Here is a 20,359-nt window from a genome sequence, read left to right as displayed (position 1 = left end):
GTATAAAATTATTATACTACTGTTGAGTACATAGTGCCTAGTTAGTATAAGTAGTAGTTGACCTAAATGTCGTCATGAAGCAGAAATAGCTATCATCTTTTCTTGCCTAATCCCTAGTGAAACGGCTTCTCGAACAAGAACAAATGTGGCCGGGGCTTGATTTTGTCCATGGGGAATTGATTGGATGGTTGTGATTTGCTATTGGCTGATCTCATGTGAGTGACAGGTTAAGCCCCGCCCTCGTCATCAGAGAAGAGATGAGCTGCAGGGGGGAGGGGGGTGGGATTGATTCAAGATTACGATGCACATGAATTAAAAAAAAAAGAAAAAAAATATGTCCATGGATAAATCATTTATAACAAATATTGCAATATTCCATAAAAAATAAGAATTGCCTATTTTTATTTCATGGTGACTTTAAAGTGAAAACTGACTGTAGAAGAAAACAGCTCATGCTAATATTGTTTAAAATATAGCGTTCCATGTGGGAACTCTGAGAATGCAAAATGTTCTTTACACGCCTGTCTGTGGTGCAACAATCAAGCTTGAATAACTAGTGTCTTCATTTCAGGGCTTAGTGGCAAATGAATAGTAGGAGGCGAGTTGTGTGTGTGTGTGTGTGTGTGTGTGTGTGTGTGTGTGTGTGTGTGTGTGTGTGTGTTCAGTGTCTAAGCCGTCTTATCGGAAGGATATCCTCCCCCTGAGGATCGATGCTGCTCTTTCTGCTTCACAGTCATATTCAGGCACACATGGTGTTCATACATATTTGTGTGTGTGTGTGTGTGTGTGTGTGTGCGTGTGCACTAGCTTGCTCTCTTTTCTAATTACCGAGTGGTTTTATCATTTGTCAATTAAGGGACGTGGTTTTCTTTTGTCTCTGTATCTTATTTGCTGCATGAAACACTGATTAGCACTTCAAAGTTCTCGTTCACCCACAACATTTCAAAGTGCAGTCGTTCGTGTGCGTGATTTCTGCCTGTTTTCCTCTTATTGATCTGTGGAAAGCAGCCATCTCCAGGTTCCAATGCCTTATAAAGGTGTGGAGTAGTGCAAACACGGCTGATATTTGAACTTGTGACATTGACGAGAGGAGAGAAAGTGAAGAAGTGTGAGTGTGTGGTCCTCAGGAGACCTTGCTCTTCCTCAAACTTTCCCAGGGTGCACTGGGTCTCCCAAGTGGATGTAGTGTTGGTGTTAGTGCTCAACCACCTTCACACTCATTAGTAGCCGCCACATTGCGTCACTGCTCATTTGCATGAACAAACTTTTCTCACAAATGAACATGTTCTGTCGTATTTTGCCCCAATAAAAAAAAAAAGATATTATATTATTTTATATTATAGTCACTCGTGTTCCCGCATGGAAATCGCTAATTTTTATTTAAACGAAATGACTTCCGGTTGCCTTGCCGCTGCAAATTCACTGTCAGTGTGAACGTCCCTTTTAGAGTGAGTGAAGAAAACCGATCAAGTCTCAGTGTGTCGTAAAAAAGTGGGAGTAAGAAGGCGTTTTTGTTGACCAATTTACCCCAAACAACCATTTATTGGTCTGGGCCCTGAGGTAACGCTCTTTTTGCCTGGCTTGCCTTAGCAACAGGCTATTTTCAATATAAATGCTTCCGGTGGCGTATATATATATATATATATATATATATAGAATTTTTATATAATTTTTTGGACAAAAAATACATTGTGCCTACATGTGTTTCGTAGCATAACTCATTTTTTAATGAAAGATTTTTTTATTTTTGGTAACGGCATTATTCCAATATTTCTATTTGTGATATTTCAAAGCTGTGATACTATTATTCTTAAATATGGAAGATATTCAGAATAAAAAGGGGTAGATGTGTCAAAATTTTTGACTATGTAGTGCACTTTAAAATATATATATATATATATATATATATATATATATATATATATATATAATTGTATAGAAATAGAAATATCATTGATATATGTTTTTATTTTAATTTAAAGTTTTAGTAATTTTGTTGTTTTTGTGTAGTTTTTTAAAAATATTTTTATATATTTAAAAAAAATGTGTCTCTTCGTTAGTTTTAGTTTTTAGTATTCATTTACTTAGTTTGAGTTATTTTATATATTCAACTTAATTTAAATGACGGTTTTATAGCTGAAATAAAAATACATTTTTCTATATATATATATATATATATATATATATATATTTTTTTTAAGAATTGTTTTTATAGTTTTACAATATCAAAACCGTGGGACAGATGTTATATTTGATATTTTATTTGTGTAATGAAAATGTTTATTTCAAGCTTCTACTCACTCATAATCCAAAGGGATCCTCAGGGTCTCTGTTTTCTTAGGCATCAAAAGGATGTATTTTCCTGTCGTACAGTATTTCCTGTGAATCACGCCGTGTGTCTGTGTGGAGAAGGAGATTTGTGGCGTGTCAGGGAAGCTCAGAGGTTGTGTAAATCACTAGTCCACTTATGGATATATCTTCGTCTCGATCACCTTCCCAGACAACTCACCTCACACAACGGCCCCGGGTCGGCTTTAAGTGTGTATTACGATGACAAAAAATTATGTTTTTAACATTTGAACGGAGAGAAGAAAAAAATTATCAAATACAATATTTTGGTTCAAAGCTGGAAGCTCATTGGATTCAGATCATTACCTTCGGTAACACTGAGTCAAGAATAAAGACGTCTGCATCCAACATCACCGCAGTCAGACGTCACAGAACAAGAGTTGAGCTCCTGGAATTTGTGGGACGCCACACCAAGAATCTCAAGTAACCCCATATAAAAACCACCTCATTTTTCAACAGTGCACAATTGACGTGCTTTGTAGTAGTTAGGGCAGTCTAGAGGTTTAAAAACACTTGGCTCTTGCACATGGGTGAAAGTGTCAAAGCGATGTGACTCCTTCCGCCAATTCAGTATTGTGCTGCTGGACCTTTAAATGCTGGATCTAAGAGCTCTTTCCACAAGCAGCCATTAACATTCTTGTCTTGTGAGGTCCTCAGGCAGCTCAGTTCATTCACAATTTAGTCGTGCTGTAATTTTTATGATGCCGTTGTGACACATTGGCTGTTAAAACTGCCGTCGTGGGGCGAGAGCAATGCCGAAACACAGTCAGTGTGGTGCTAAAGAGCTACGACTGTTTGTCACGCTTGTTTTGTGTCACTTCTCATGCTTAAAAACTCATTTCCATGCTCAAACATGAATACATTCCACCGGCCAAGACTGTAATATCATTACGTTCAGGCGGTGGTGCAGAGATCTGGAGCTGGTGGTTAAAGATCTGGGTTGGTTGATGATTTAAATGTGTTTGTGCATGTGCCTTGTATATATATTTATTTATATTTATGGACACTGCCATTCAAAAGTTTGGGGTCAGAATGATTTTTGATCTTTTTATTTATCAAGGATGCAGCAAAACTGACAGTAAAGTCATTTTATCATGCTACACATTTTTTTTAATGTAAAATAAATGCTGTTCTTTTAAAGTTTAGCAAAGAATCCTGAAAAAAAAGAATTCAACATTTGTTTTCAACATTGATATAATATTAATCAGAAATGTTTAATGAGCAGCAAATCAGCATATTAGAATGATTTCTGAAGGATCATGTGACACTGAAGACTGGAGTAATGATGCTGAAAATTCAGCTTTTAATCACAGGAATTAATTTTTTTTTTTACTATATATTCACATAGAAAATAGATACTTAAAATTTTAATAATATTTCCAAATTTCAATCAAATAAATGCAGCCTTGGTGAATATTAGAGCTTCTTTTTTAAAAACAAAAAAAATCTTACATGGTATATTTGACATAATTTTGTGTGTACGAGTGTGTTCAAGCGCAATAAACGCCTAAGAGGAATTAATTCGGTGTTCGAGCGCTGTCTGAAACATGCCTCTCTCTCTCTCTCTCTCTCTCTCTCTCTCTCTCTCTCTCTCTCTCTCTCTCTCTCTCTCTCTCTCTCTCTCTCTCTCTCTCTCTCTCTCTCTCTCTCTCTCTCTCTCTCTCTCTCTCTCTCTTCGCGTTTAAAATCATTTGATTGTGTAAATTGGCAAGACAAAACACTTCCAAATGATAGACTTTCACTCTGTGATGGTTAAAGTTAGCAGTTAATCCGCGAATCACATGCGTGCCGAACCGTGGGGTCTGGTCCGTACGATCACATGATAATCTGAGATCAGTTGCGCCCCTATTCATTAATGAACACGCTTATCATCATGATTGCTATCATACCAGAGATGGAGAATAATCCTACTCCAGTAAGTAAATGTGTCCCTGTCTGTAAAAATGTTACTCAAAAGCGCTTCCCTCCACGTTTTCTGATGCGCATGGTTTATATTTACGACGCATGCGCACCAGTTATGCGCACCCCTGCCCACAACTATTATTAAAATACACAATCTATCATTATAATGTTTTTGTTTTTCTTTGCATTACATTAATTTATTTTGAGGGTGAAATATGCTTACTATTCATGTAAAAATGCAACAAAAAAACCTCAATACTCATAAAACACGCTTAATTTAATTAAATTTTCTTTTAATTTTGGGGTGATATATAGGAACCTTACATGTTCTTTACAGGTTTTGTGACATACACTTAATAAAACACTTTGGATGTGAGCACCACATTAGTGCTAGATTGTGTGAACTGACAGAAAGGGCTCATTGATGCTACGGTACAGTCGTGATGAAGAGTAAGAGAAACATCTCAGCTGGTGTGGTGTAAAGGGCTGTTCCTCCGTCATGCCTCGCTGCATCTGTTCTGCCCGTGGATGGAGCTTTACCATCTGCGTGATGCGGTCTCGTGTGTGTGTGTGTGTGTGTGTTCCTCCGAGGAGCCGAGTGTAGAAACACGTGCCTGCGCATGAATCAAAGCCCTCGCTCTCGCTGTTATGCTAAAGCACATTCACATCCCATCGGACGCTGTGTTTTGAATGTATATGCACGGAGAATAATAACATGACTCAGCAGCTCTCTGTGCTGTGCTAAACAGTTGTCTAGTGTATAAGCCCTAGTTCACTGTGATCAATGAGACGCTATTAGAGGACTTTCCCTCCCGGCTGTGTGTACTGGATGTGTGTGTACCGCCGCTCACAACGACCAGGGCGGATCAATACTGTTTCCACCAGCAACCCTCATTTTGTTCCCTGGATCTGTTGTTGATATCACCTATGCACACACACATAAGCACACAGACACAATCACACTAATCCGAGGACATTAGCCGTGGAGAGAGTCCATTTCAGTCAGGTAATGGGCAGATTTCGCTATCACAGGATGTCGTAAAGGTTGCGCTGAAGAGCAAGATAATGTGTGCTTTTTAAGGCCGGGCTCTCTGGGTTCTGTCAGCCGCTCTCAAAGCGAAAGTGCTTGAGCAACTTTCCCATAAACACCTCTCCTGTTTTAGTCCGTGATAAAACACACAAACACCCATGTGCTAAAGTTTAAGAGAGGCAAGGTTTGGTTTTATGGCCCATTGTTTGCACAGAGCATCTTCATGTTTGGCTGACTCACGTCTCTTGATGTTTTGATAACGGATTGAGACGGGAGAGGAATAAATGTAATGAAAGGAAGGAGCTGAAAGACTCCCACGCAAGGAGCGATGTTGTCTCAGTCCACTTAACCTCACTTTCCTCGCGTTCTATATTTAATCGCCCTTTTACACTTCCCGGCAATCCGCGTGTGACCCTAGTGGAAGAGCGGAGAAACACCGGAGTTTCTGTTAACAAACACTTCTCTAAATCTGTCAGGAATGCGCACAGGTCACATTTACCACACCAAAAATACTAAAGTAGACCTATAAATAATAATGGAGCCTACTTTTTCTGTTTTCTTAACACATTAACGTAAAGAAAATTACTGTAAATTTAAAATATGACTGTAATGCAGTACGGTTTATATATTTATTTTTATATTATTAGATATAAATATGTTTTATTGTGAATATGTATTATGTCCTGTATATTATTTAAATATTATGTATTTTATTTTCATTTCCAATATATATAATTAAATGTTAATATTGTATTACTATATATTAGTATATGATGTAAGCATATTTATGCATATTATTATTTGTTATTTGCAATTTTATCACATACATGTATTATGTATCATTTAAATATTTCCAGTATATAAACATGATTATATATTATACATTAATGTATATATTAGTGTTGTCATATTGATTAATTGCTATTAATCGTATCTGACAAAGTTTTTGTTTATATAATGTGTATATATTTTTAATTATATTTGTATATATAATGTATGTGCACACACACAAATATATATGTATAAAATAGACATTATATAAACAAAAACTTTTATGTTAGATGCAATTAATCGATATGACAGCACTAATATATATCTTTGTATGTACATAATGAGTGTATGTATGAATATATATTATAACCATTTACAGTCAAATTTATTTTGATCAATTTTGATTTGGAGGAAGAATGTGACTTCTACATGTTTTTGTGAGAGTCACCTACACCTAAACAACAACTGAATCTGAGAAAGGTCTGCTTTTTTCCACAAAGGGTCACTTTCATGCCCCCTGCTGTGGGTCGTGAGGTCGTGACCCTCCGTCGCAGGAGAGCACAGATCGTGAGGTCACAGCATTCTTCTTCACATCGACACACAGCTCTCATTAATAGTTCACCACACTCATAATTCTTGAGCGGTGCCTACACGTCACGGCTGATCCTGTTTCCGACAGTTAAAGCTGAACCCAGCAGCCATTCTTTTCCCAAATATGCACATTGGCAGACAGTTTCTGTGTTTACATACTGTAGTTTTACAACCCAAACGCTTTGCGGAAGCTCTCGTTCCAAGTCCCATCTGCCTCTCACTCGGTTTTTTGGCGTGTAACAGTGGCTAACTCTGAGATATGTAGCGTAGCGTTGTGTACACATCCTCCACATGTTCTCGTTGTAGCCTGAGTGACGGATGTCAGAGGAGTCCCAGAATGCTTCTTCTGTCACACTGGATCACACTCTCAGTGTGTTTGAGTTTGTCATTCCAGTCGTGCTCTTGCTTTGCCCCGAGCGCAGTGGCTAATAACGCTCCTCACTCCAGGCGTGTTCAGTCAGAGGGAGCGTGAGCTACGCCGCTGCCATATGAACTTACATTAGCTCCGACACGCCACACGCCAGCGTCTGTGTGATGCTGACAACATTTCATTTTAAATGCACACTGAAGCAAACGCAATAGGCTTGTTTGTTGCTGCTCTTTTTCAAATGCAAAATGCTAGATTTCCTGAGCTCTCCAGAAATGTTCAAATCTGTTCAGTCTGTGTTTTCAAACCCATGCATTTGCATAATGCATCATCTGTCTATAGCACAAACACATGCCGTTTTAGGGCATTAAAGTGTATGCAGAAAGCTGCGGTACTGTCATTATGGCTGCTCTAATTATGAGCATAATCATAATAACATAATCACAAAATTCTGTTTACAAGAGCTTGCACTTAATCGCAGTACTGCTATAATCGCATTATGAACGCAGCTGTTATGTGTGTGACCATATCTGTCTGCCAGTGCAATGCTTTTCTGATGCTGTTATGTGTTTGTATGGAGGAAGCATAACTAGATTTCTCTGGTCTTTAGTTATGGTTGCTGTCCAGGAATAGTACAGGTATATGCCAGTCTGAACGTACTGTACCAAATTTGGTCACAATCAGACTGGAGTCAGAAGTATCTGTGTCATTTTGCCAAGACTTCAAGCTCAAAATGGCCACATGAGTTTAAGCATTTAAACCTGGATAAAAGATTGGAAATGCAAGAATACTTGTATTTATTTTTCTTTGATGTGGCAACAGAAATGTTCCCTTTTGCTGTGTGCCCAGGTGAGAATTATTAGTAATATCTAGCCCTCGTGATCTGTTTTAAAGCAGCTCTACTTAATGTTTCTTTTATGTAATCCAAGTGAGGGATTTTGCATTATTCACCGGGGGTAGTTTCCTGACCTCACTGTGAGGAGCGCGTTACAGAGAAAATCCGATACAGTACGATGAGGCTGAGCACTTAATACATCTGTGTGTGTGTTTGTGTGTTTTATGCACAAACAGAGACCCGTTGCCATGGCAACAGCTCATCCGTCAGCCTCACGTGCGCTGTGCTGTCAGAAGGAGTTTTTGATGGAGGGAAAACATGTAAACAAACACACGCGTCACTTCTTGGTCAGTTATCATGCATCCCGGTTTCCTGCAAGTTTGTTTTATACAAATATGAGGTTTTACAGAAGATGCTGATGTTGACAGGACAGATTATCTCCATTCAGACTGTCTTTTTAAATGTTTTAATTCATTCCTAAAACAAAATTTCATCAATTTATTGCGAAAAAAATAAGTCAATACCACTCGTTAATTTTGTTAGTTGTGTTTGCTAAGATGATTGCCATTGTCCATACACTAAAAAAAACTTAAATTACTTTTAAGTTATTTTAAATGATTATACTTTATCAGTATTTGTCTCTTCTTATATAATAATAATAATAATAATAATTCATTACATTTATATAGCGCTTTTCTAGGCACTCAAAGCGCTTCACATGGAAGGGGGAATCTCCTCAACCACCACCAATGTGCAGCATCCACTTGGATGATGCGACGGCAGCCATAGTGCGCCAGAACGCTCACCACACACCAGCTTACTGGTGGAGAGGAGACAGAGTGATGAAGCCAATCAGTGTATATATATATATATATATATATATATATATATATATATATATATATATATATATGGGGATGATTAGGAGGCCATGATGGACAGAGGCCACTGGGCAAATTTGGCCAGGATGCCGGGGTTACACCCCTACTCTTTCGAAAGACATTCTGGGATTTTTAATGACCACAGAGAGTCAGGACCTCGGTTTAACGTCTCATCCGAAGGACGGTGCTCTTTTGACAGTATAGTGTCCCCGTCACTATACTGGGGCGTTAGGACCCACACAGACCACAGGGTGAGCGCCCCCTGCTGGCCTCACTAACACCTCTTCCAGCAGCAACCTGGTTTTCTCAGAAGGTCTCCCATCCAGGTACTAACCAGGCTCAGCCCTGCTTAGCTTCAGTGGGCAACCAGTCTTGGGCTACAGGGTGATATGGCTGCTGGCTATATATATATATATATATATATATATATATATATATATATATATATATATATATATATATATATATATATATATATATATATGTATGTATATATATATATATATATATATATATATATATATATATATATACATATACATATACATATATATATATATATATATATATATATATATATATATATATATATATACATATACATATACATATATATATATATATATATATATAGCTACACTACCGTTCAAAAGTTTGGGGTCGGTACGATTTTAAATACTTTTAAAAGAATTCTCTTCTGCTAACCATGGCTGCGCTTATTGATTTAAAATACAACAAAAATCAGTTATAGTATTAAATATTATTCCAGTGTAAATCAGCTGTTTTCTGTGTGAATATATAGTAAAGTGTAATTTATTCCTGTGATCAAAGCTGAATTTTCAGCATCACCAGTGTCAGTGTCTTCAGTGTCAAATGATCCTTCACAAATCAGTATAATATGAGGATTTGATGCTCAAGAAACATTTATTATTATTATCAATGTTGAAACAGTTGTTGGTCTGTCAGTTGTACAGTTTTTTTTTGTTTTTTTAGGATTCTTTGATGAATAGGAAGTTCAAAAGAACAGCATTTGTTTGAAATAGAATCTTTTGTAACATTATAAATGTCTTTACTGTCCTTGATAAATAATAGTATTGATTTCTTTCCTCCAAAAAATAAAAATAAAATTCTCACTGACCCCAAACTTTTGAACGGTAGTGTATATATTTCAATTTTGTCAGATTTATTTATAAAAAATACCAATGTTGCTGATAGATAGATAGATAGATAGATAGATAGATAGATAGATAGATAGATAGATAGATAGATAGATAGATAGATAGATAGATAGATAGATAGATAGATAGAAGGTCACTTTTCTAACAGCTCAAAAGGCATCAACAATGTATTCGTGGTAGTGAGATTACATGATTATTTCAGAATGAGCCATTTTTGCAGTTTAATTTTAGCAACTTTGCTTGGATAAACTGATTGAGCTAGGCTTCTGCTGGCTCCTACATGTGTTGTGTTTCGTGTCCAGCTACTTCAGCTAAAGCAAATGAAACGCAAACTCTTGAAATAAATATATTTATACATTTTGCAATTCCGTTTGATGATTTTTCAAGGTGCAGAAATGACACACGTGAGCTTTAGAGAGCATTGAGTGCTTATGTGGACTTTGAAATGAGGCACGTTCTGTTAGCATCTGAACATACGCTACAGCAGATGCTGCCTGTCGTGAAGATGCTCTGAGTTTTGAAGATCTCTCTCTCTCTCTTTCTCTCTTTCTCGAACAATGAACATCCACGGCCCAATATGAGCAGCCCTCAGGCCTAATGCAAGTCAGTCTCTCCTTCCTCCATTAGTTATTCTCTGTATGTGTCATTCCATCATCTGCTTTTGATGTCTCTCTCTCTCTGTCTCTCTGTCTTCAGTGTGTGTGTGTGTGTGTGCGGTTTACTGAGGAAAGACTGTGAGATTAAACTGCATGCTCTTCTCTTGTCCTCTTTCTGTCTTTCGTCTGGTTTCTCCCGTACTTCTCATGACAGAAACAAACACATGCGTCACTTCTTGGTTAACCCAGCTGTTTCCTATACATTTGCTTCATACATGTCTAATAAAATGAGGTTTATGAGATTTCACAGATGATGATGATTAAGACAGAGCAGATTATCTAAATTCAGACTGCCTTTTTAAAGGGCTTCTATTATGCTTTTGTACATGTTCAACTCTCTTTAGTGTGTAATGTTGCTGTTTGAGCATGAAAAATTGAGTTATTCTCTATATCAGTGTCAGTGTTTCTGAACTCCATTGTAGTCTTGAGTTTCTTCCGGGAACGAACACGTCACAATATTCCTCATTTAAATAATTCATACGCAGAATAAAAGGGCGGGCCCTGGTTGAGTTAGTTAGTAGTGTTTTAAACTGGTGGTTATGGTAAGGGGCGGGACATTTCCCAAACACACTCGAAGCGCTCGACCAATCACAACACACTGATCCAGCCGACCAATTAGAGCACAGTGTGCTTTTCAGAAGGAGGGGCTTCATAGAGACAGGAACTAAACAGAGCGTTACTGACAGACTGGGAAGAGAGGAGCCGCAACAATGGAGAATATGAGAAACATTTAAGCATGAAAACCTATTCTATAGAGCCCAAACACAAAATCAAGACTTTGTAAAAGGGTATAATAGGTCCCCTTTAAATATTTATTATTAAAATAATATTTTCACAAATTATTTATGAAAATGGTAAAAAATGTAAAAGTAAAAATGAAAAGTCAATAATAGTATACAGTGAAAATATTAGAAAAATTGAAATATGAAATGAATATTAAATAATATTTAAGTGTGTGTTTGTGCGTGCGTGCTGCGCGTGCTCTTCATGCTCTTCTCATGTCCTCTTTCTGTCTTTCGCCTGGTTTCTCCTGTACTTCTCATGACCTCCTTCTCTCTTGCCCTGGAAATCTCTCTCTTTCTCTGTGTCTCTCGCTCCCCTTGTGTGTGTAGCAGTGCGGCGTCACTCTCTGCGTGCGTCAGTGTGCCTTACGTCAGCCCTGCATCGCGTCACCGGCGAGGTGCGGATGAGCTAACGGTGCTTTTTCTCTCTCCCCCCTTTGTCTCTTTCTCTCCCGATACCTGTGCATTTAACTCTATCTCTCCCTTACATTAACTTACCATCTCTCTCTCTCTCTCTCTCTCTCTCTCTCCTCTCGTCCAGTCTTCGGGCACCAGCGTGACGGTGGACATCGCGGTGATGGGTGAGGCCCACGGACTGATCTCAGATTTGCTGGCTGACCCGTCCCTCCCCCCCAACACCTGCAGCACCCTGCGGGCCGTCAGTAACCTGCTCAGCACCCAGCTCACCTTCCAGCCGCTGCACCACCGGCCGCGCCTGAGCCCCCTGCTGGCCTTCAGCGACGCACACACCTGCTCCGACTCCGAGGAGCTGCCGGAGAAGGGAGAGAAGCTGGCCATCCCAAAGGTAAGGCCACACCCTCTCAGGTGCCAGGATTTGACCCTTCGCTAAGCCCCGCCTTAAAAATACAACTAACCAATCTGACCTTTGCAGCTGTTGCAGCCCAGCCTACTTTTTTCAAATTCCATTCTTTTTTGGTACCACTTATGTTAACAATAGTTTAACATGAACTAAGATGAACAATACTTCTACAGTGTTTATTAATAATAAGCTTTTGCTTCATCCCGCTCCTTTTCGAACAATTATTGTTATAATACTTTATAGATGTTGTTTTTTTCGTTCGGTATGTTGCAACCATACATATCTTTTTTGTTGTTCGAAATAAAAATAAAATAAAAAAAATAAAAAAAATCTTAGTTCATGTTAATCTCAACATTTACTACTATACTTTTAAGATTTTAAGAAAGTTAAAGTTGCTTTTTTTTTTATTCAGCCGGTGGATCGAAAAGAAGCTAATGTGCATTCTAAAAATCTAAACAATTAGGATATTCACTCCTGGGCAAAAAAATGGACCACGCCCACAATGGCTAAATACTAATCTTTTAATTGTCTTAACCACAAAGATTTGGTCAGGAAATTAGCTACATTTAAGCAAATGCACTACTTAAAAAGCCATTGGTCCCACAGAAAGACAGTTTTTGGCAGAATATGGGAAGTTGTGTGTGGATTGATGAATCACAATGAGTTGCATGTTGCATGGTGATGCTCCAGAGCGGCGGCTTCAAAAATCTGCTGTGAAATATAGTAATAAATGCATCTCTACCACAGTGAAGCATGAGGAAGAGTGTCGTTGTGTGGGGAGCCTGGTGTTGGTGAGCTACTTTACTGTGAAAAGTCATTTAATGCTTTGGAGTACAGGAGGATATTGCAGAATCATGGCTTGCTTCCCACAAATGAAAAGTTGAATATATAAGTGAATATTTGGTCTCACAAGTACTATCAACTTGGACGTTTTAACTTAAATTACATTAAACTACATTTAAAAAAATTAGTCGAATCTTGGATGACTTGAAAATTTTAAAACTTATTTTGATGAGTTAAAGCAATGTAAAAATATGTGTTGTCATAACTTCTTGATCATATAATTGTTTACAGTGTTGAGTGTAACAACACTGGCTCTTCTTCCTGTGAAAAGCTGTCTTTGCTAAGTTACTTTATCTACAGTATTTGTGCAACTCTTGCTAATTTCCTGACCAGTGATTTTTGATTTAAATGGTTAAGACCATTAAAAGACCACTAAATATTGTGCTTTTTTTTCTTTGCCCAGGAGTGTATATATCATATTTTAAATGAATATAAATAGAATCATTTATCATTTTGACTCATGCCTTTCCTTTAAAAAAATGGCTGAAATGTGAGGTTTACCATTTTATAAAACCTTTTGTTTTTGTCAAAACTTTGACTTTGTATTAATTTTGTTTGTGCAGGTTTTTAAAAAAAGGTCTTTAAAAGCCTTCAATATCATTTTTAAATCCTACACACACCCTGCATTGATTAAACAAGGTTGAATTTTTTATTTTTTATAAAATAGCACATTTGCACAAACAACAATACCTATAACATGCATTTTAAAAAAGTAGATTGAATAGGGTGAATTTTTATTTCATGCCGACTTTAAAAATTCTTCAGTAAAGAATTGTAGCCATGAAAAAAATCGACCAACTTTTCTTCTACAAATTTTTATTTTGCTTTGATGCAAAAATGTATTTGAAAAAAGTCACTATTTTATTTATAAACTACCGTACTCATCCCATGAATCATTTCAAATGATGTAACTGAATAATAAATGATGGTACAATATATGATACAATAGCCTATATTTAGTTTGAGAGTGTGTGAAGGCTGATTCTGATTATGTCACTTGCAATGCTTTCTCTATGGAGAAAATGAATGTAATACTGTACTTACTTCTGTGTTCTATTATCAGCTTTTGGCATTCTATAATGGAATTATATGAAAGTCTGTAGTTTTAAATGGAATACACAGTATGCACAAATACAGTAAAACATTCAGTACAGTAGAGCATATTTGCTCAATGTCTAATCATTTCAGTATTGATAAGACTCATAGAGCTGATAGTCTCCACAGTGCCATAGTGAATGTGTTTGCTGTTCTGTTCACTTGCACTAATGTGATCGCTTGTCACTTTTTTGATTCTTCAGTGTATAAGGACATAACTGGCAAATTTCTTTAATGATCAGTCGCATACAAAACGCTTTGACATGCCACAATTAATTCCAGCCAGAGTAAGAGTAATATCCAGTCACTATGAGCCAATTTCACTGAAGATCATGCTGTTCACAAAACACCTATGGGACGTTCTGTAAAGCTTGTCCAGCGGGGAACGAGGCTTAGCGAAGGGTCGATTAGGCTTCTGTTTTTCTGAAGCTATGTTTTTACATTATTTCCTGCAGCGTCATTTTTGAATAGCTCCCGTTATCTTGGTGGAACCCGTGAAGACTGCAGACAAAGGAAAAAGACTCCATTGTGTTTAATGGTTTGCTAATGCTGTGTTTTTCATCACACACTCACACACACACACGTTCCGTCCTCATTCACGCCAGCATGGCAGGTCTCTAATGTAGCGGACAATGACGCACATTCTCACAGAAGCCTTTTAATGTTTCACCAGCGCTGCAGTTAAAAATGCATGCCGGCACTTGAAGAGTAGGTGAGGCTAAAGTCACTATGGGCCGGTGCACAGCTCTCCAGCTCTTTTCCCATGCTGCAGTGCTCAGCAAACAACATTAGGAGATGTTTATTAACGCCCATTCATTACACCTGGTCCATATGTAGGTCACACCGCACTACGCTCCGATGGTGAACAGAATTCAGAGCTCTATTATTTTTCCACAGCATATATAATGTGATATTTTGGCTGTGTGAAGAAAAACACGAGCGAGTCTGGTTCTTTAAGCCGCGTTTTATCTGTCAGTGCTGCAGCTGTGTCAACAGCAGAAATATCGGCATGAAACGCAAGGAACGATTCCGCTTCCACTGATGGTGACACGATTCATAGAAGGTCACGGCGCGCGGCAGCTCCTCGAAGGAAATGCTTGTGGCCTGTCTGGGTGTCCAGTTTGGCAGCGGGGCATTAGCTTTGGCCTTGACAGGAAACGGGGATTTTTCACATAAATCCCAAATCACTTTCCCTGTATATTTTACCTCAAAAAAGAAAAACACTTTTCCTAAGGTGTTACATTTCTGGAGACTGCAGCACTGCTGACTGAACGTCCATTTCTCCGAAGCCGGTAAACATGCAACACAGTTAACCGGGGGTCAGAAACCTTTAACGCATTATACATGCATGAGCTCCCCATCTTAGAAAGTACTATTAAGATTTAAAGGCTGATTCCTCCAGTATTTTCCAACTTTAGGATTTCGAGCGAGTGCATACCTGTGTCCCAGACGTTTAAAATGCTAATCTATTCGAGAACTAATAGGAAAAGAAAGTTGTTGAACTGACCGGTTCACTGCACTCTCAGGGCCTGACTGTTCGCTGCATTTTTTGTTTTATATATATATATATATATATATATATAGCTCAGCCCTAATAAAAACTATGTTTGTATCTTGATATTTTTCAGCCTTTATAATGACATTTGATATATTACTGTATATTGATACTGTATATTACTGTAATTTCTCTGAAATGGCTTAACTGGTTTTCTTTACTAAGTAGATTGAAAATGTTTAATCTATGAGGTAAAATGAAGTATAAATCTAATCAAATCACTAAGTAAACACAAGGACAAAGCATGTTTGATAATTTTGTATTATATCCGCAAATATAACAATATATAATTAAAAAATATATATATTATTACCTACAGTAGGAGTTTTTTGCAAGAGTTTTTTGTTTAATATTCAAGAAAAATGCTAAATATATTTCAGGAGCAATTTCACATCTCTTGAGGATTTTTTTTATACCTCTAATCACTGGTATTTTGCTGTAAAATGACAAAATGATAACCATCGAGAACATTTATTCTGTGACATGTTGAGGGTGTGATTTGAACTCCCTGCAGGAATCTAGTTTGCACAAAAATGCTTAAATGGTTGCCGGAAATTTTGCACAGACTGTTTTAATGAAAGGGTGTGAGATTGTGTGGGTTGTTGCTTTTCTGTTGGTGGTCTGAACTGGTGCTAAAGGATTCATTTAAATCCTATAAGTTTGTGATGTGCACATAAACGGTGTTGATGCAGCCATATTGGCGAATCCTCCAAAACCTGTCACAGGTCATGTTGCATCCCAATATTAAAAGTCAAAACAAGTAAAGAATTATGTTTTCCATAAAGAATGCTCATTTAGTAAAAGTACAAACAAGTAATATATTTTTTATAATTACTACTACTAGTACACTGCAAACATATTGTTGTACAATTTTAAGTAAAGTATTTTCATGGCTTAAGTATTAAGTAGGCTAAATGTCTTATTTTAAGAATGTTTAGATATTTGTAAAGGAAAACAAGACAAAAACACTGTAGTAATAATAATAATAATAATAATAAAAAGAATCATCAGCTTAAAAGCAGCACAAAAAAATCGTATAAATGTATAATTGCTTTATTTAAAAACATATTATATCACTCACTATTTATTTTGCATTCCAGTAGAGAAAATATGTTTTTTAAAACTGATAATTTCGCAATATGGGAAAGAATTGGAGGGTAAATGGCTTATTTTTTTTGCATAGTAAAATAAAACCTGTAGCTGTAGTTTTTTTCCCTTGTTTTTTTTGTGTTGCTAAATACGTTTAGTGTTTTAATCTTCCCTCATACATTATAAAATATTTTCCTCATATTTTGATGGTTTAATCGGTCATTAAAAACAAATATACTCTGCTGCCACTACTGTAGCTCAATACTTTAAGCAAATGTTCTTTAATATCCAGACATGTTTCGTGAGATTGCCTCGTGTAGGTTGAGTGTAGCCTGTGTCTCTGCGCTGTCACTCCAGCTGGAGGAGATCGAACGAGACTCAGCTCACAGACGCAGAAGAGTTGAACCTCTGCAACACTGACAGTCTGTCGGTGTGAGCGAGAGACGCCACGGCAGGAGAGGAGACACACGTCCCGAGCACCTTCTCAGACATCAGGCCTGCTACATCCACTCAAACATGTTCCTCCCGACTTCAGCTGACAGACATTCCAGCTGAATTAATACCAGACGCTCGTATCACTGAGATGTTTTCATGTTTGTGGCTATAGATTGTTGAATCAGCTAAAAATAAACATAATCTGTGACTGCTGAACCCGGCTCTCGCCCCGTTTGTCTGTAATGGGAAGGTGGTGGTATCCCAGAATGCCCAGGGCATGTACTCTTAAGCGCCAGCACTTGGGGCGGTAGGAGGATTGGGCTTGGGGGTGTACGGATATGCCCTCTGGTTCTCTACTCACAGCATCTGAAATATGCATGCTGCTGTCAAGAGAGTTTCTTCCCTGCCCTGACTCATGGGGTAATGCAGTTCTGAAACTTTTTGTACACCATTGTACAATTTTATACGGTCAAAAACATACAAGTCCCCTGAAGTCAATCATTTTATCCTTTAAAACTCTTTAATACTTACAGTGACATTTTTCTCATATATTAATTTCTTTATGCCTTAAAATAGCTTGAATGTAACTCTACAGCCTCGGTTCATTTAGTATACGCGAAACCATGAATATGCAAATTAGCCCCGCCTCCACTCAGCTCGGATTACCTGATCAACTCGCGCGACTTCAGGAAACGGTACATGTTTGAACCAGAAACTGATTCAGAAGAAGAAGAGAAAGAGCGAAGTATACAGGCAGGCCTGACAAACAAAAGCAGTTGATACTATAATAATATCTAATAATAATATAATATATAATATAATAATATTTTTTTAATGAAAAAAATCCCATAATGTACGATAATTTCAGAATTGTGTGACACTTCAAATGATGGTCGTTATAATCATAGGGCTTCTATACTCATTGATCTAGCTGTGGATTCTACGTCTACCGTGAGAAGAATGTGAACGTGGTGTTACGCATGTCTTCCATCTCATCTCACGTTATGTCTTCTCGGCCAATCATTGTGGAGATTGAATAACTCTCATGAGCACAAGTTAATGTTCTTTTTGTATATTGTATACAAAGTTGTATATCACATGTCATCTCTGTATGTTTTGCAAGAAGAAAAGTAAAAATAAAAAAATAATAAAAATAAAAATAATAAAAAGTTAACGTTCCTTCCGGGGCGCTTAGGTCACTTTTTTCCAAGCTGAGGTCGATATTTTAGCAACAAAGTCATTTTCATGTCGTGTCGAAAAGTTGGTGGTCAATAAATAGCTGTATTCTGTACGTTTTGACTCGTGTACGATAATTTTCTTCCAAATACGATAATTTTGAGCTTCTGGTACGATACTTGGACATTTCCAATCTGGCAACACTGCATGTAGCCAATCACAGACATGCATGTTGGAGTGTTTGCATGATGTTCTGCATGCTCGCGAATCCGCTCATTAGACACGATGTAAATAAGAGATTCATTGATTATAATGGAACTTTGTGAGATCGTAAACTGAGATGAGTGACAGCTTTTTAGTGATTAAAAAGGGAGCTGTCTTTGCATGCTTTCTAGGCTATTCCATTCAGGATTTGAATAAAAGTTGACCCATAACAGTAATTGAAATGATTAGCCTTTGGCTTGACTACGTTATCAAACAGCTAATATTGTTACACAAACCATGTTCCTGTTCGCCATCTCAGAGTCAGACAGCGGCCTTTTAAAAATCAGGATCCTACAAATAATGATAGGAAAAGCACATTGGTCACATGTTTGAGATGGTAGGAAACGGTGGTTTCCATACTGTTAACTGCTGAATTTATGCATGGTTTGTCTCATTAAAAACACCACATTGGCATATAAACAACATTAAAAACTTGATTTTCACCACAGGGGGACACATACTTAACATACTGTACATTCTTGCCGTGGCTGTGAAGCGTTACTGTTCTGGGTTTTGAAATATATTAAATGTGCCGTTAAACCAGATGTGTTATTCAGACTGTAAACCCCTCATTCTCCTTTCTTCTGTGAAACACAAAATATTTTCCGAGGGTGAGTAAATGATGCCAGAATGTGCACTGTCCCTTTAAGTGCATATGTCTAGTCTATTTTATACCGAATACACGTTCCAAATCCCCCACGCTTTTTGATTGGTTCACAGCTTGTGATGTAAAGAAGCAGAGCGATGATGCATTTCTCCAGGGTCTTCCATCTGTTCTGTTCCCTTCTTCCCAGTTGGGGGAAGGGCTCAGTATTCCCTGATGGACCGCTGTCATCTTCCGCACTCAGATGTTTGGCTTAACGCGCAGACTCGCTCTCTAATTTAAGATTGACATCATTTACGTAAAACGCAGTCCAACTTTAATCTAAACAAGTGTTTTGTTTAACAACTGCACTGCCAAAAAGTGTTAATTTGGCCTTTGGGTTGTCATAAACACATGTGGCTTTATTCTGTCTGGGTCAGTGTTAATTGATTGTAACTGTTGATGTGACATTTGACAAGCTTCAAAACTGACCTTCGCGGAGAATTTGTGTCTCTAAGTGTTTTGCTCCGCTGTCAGATCTGTTTTAGTCTAAACTTGATGTATGTCCTCTTTTGAATAACAGCGTTTGAGGCGAAGTTTGCATCCGGGGCTTTTGAGACGGATTTCTTCCACGTGGACCACCACGACCTCAGCCACGGGCCTGCCCACGCTCGAACCCGGGCCGGTCCGACGAGACCGCAGTGCCAGCATCAAAACACCTCACGATGGCCCTTCCAGCAGGTAATGAACACCTCCATTCTGATCCAGATGCAATGCACTCTGCCATCTGTGTCGTTTAGTTCATCAAACTGACTTACAGTACACTTATTATTATTCAGTCCTCGTTCAGTCACGACTTTCCTTTTGGCTGACATCACCTAGGCTGAGCGCTGCAATGATGACTTACAGTACTTATGGTCAACCTATGAGTTTGCATCACCTATAGTTCCCTCAACAACAAAAAACACAATAGGGTTTTTCCATCACCTTTTGAATTATTGCAGAAAATAAGGTCTGTGATCAACAAAAGTTTACGACTCTTACGCGTTTTGTTCATCATGATAATCACAAAGGAACAACTTAAGTTACAAGCTAAAGATGAATGATCATATCTTTTTACATGATCATATAATTTTACGTTTTCATTCTCATTTATA

The 20,359-nt window shown here is 37.7% G+C and overlaps 1 protein-coding gene across 7 annotated transcripts in view; it reads left to right on the top strand.

The window, feature by feature from the left end:
- LOC130080023 (zinc finger protein AEBP2) overlaps window positions 1-20,359 on the top strand; it is a 171,029-nt gene that overhangs the window by 129,284 nt on the left and 21,386 nt on the right. For 5 of the 7 annotated variants that reach the window (XM_056245294.1, XM_056245292.1, XM_056245291.1 and 2 more), the window contains exons 3-4: window positions 11,884-12,147; window positions 19,786-19,943. In XM_056245294.1, coding sequence (XP_056101269.1) covers window positions 11,884-12,147; window positions 19,786-19,943 — 422 coding nt within the window. Of the gene's footprint in view, window positions 1-10,486; window positions 10,508-11,883; window positions 12,148-19,785; window positions 19,944-20,359 lie in introns of those variants that run through there. The other 2 variants (XM_056245295.1, XM_056245296.1) reach the window with 2 other exon arrangements.

The sequence above is a fragment of the Rhinichthys klamathensis genome, unplaced genomic scaffold (assembly GCF_029890125.1).
Source record: "Rhinichthys klamathensis goyatoka isolate OS25496 unplaced genomic scaffold, OSU_Roscu_1.1 h1tg000029l_1, whole genome shotgun sequence".
Lineage (NCBI taxonomy): Eukaryota > Metazoa > Chordata > Actinopteri > Cypriniformes > Leuciscidae > Rhinichthys > Rhinichthys klamathensis.
This window is presented reverse-complemented; position numbering and strand designations above follow the sequence as displayed.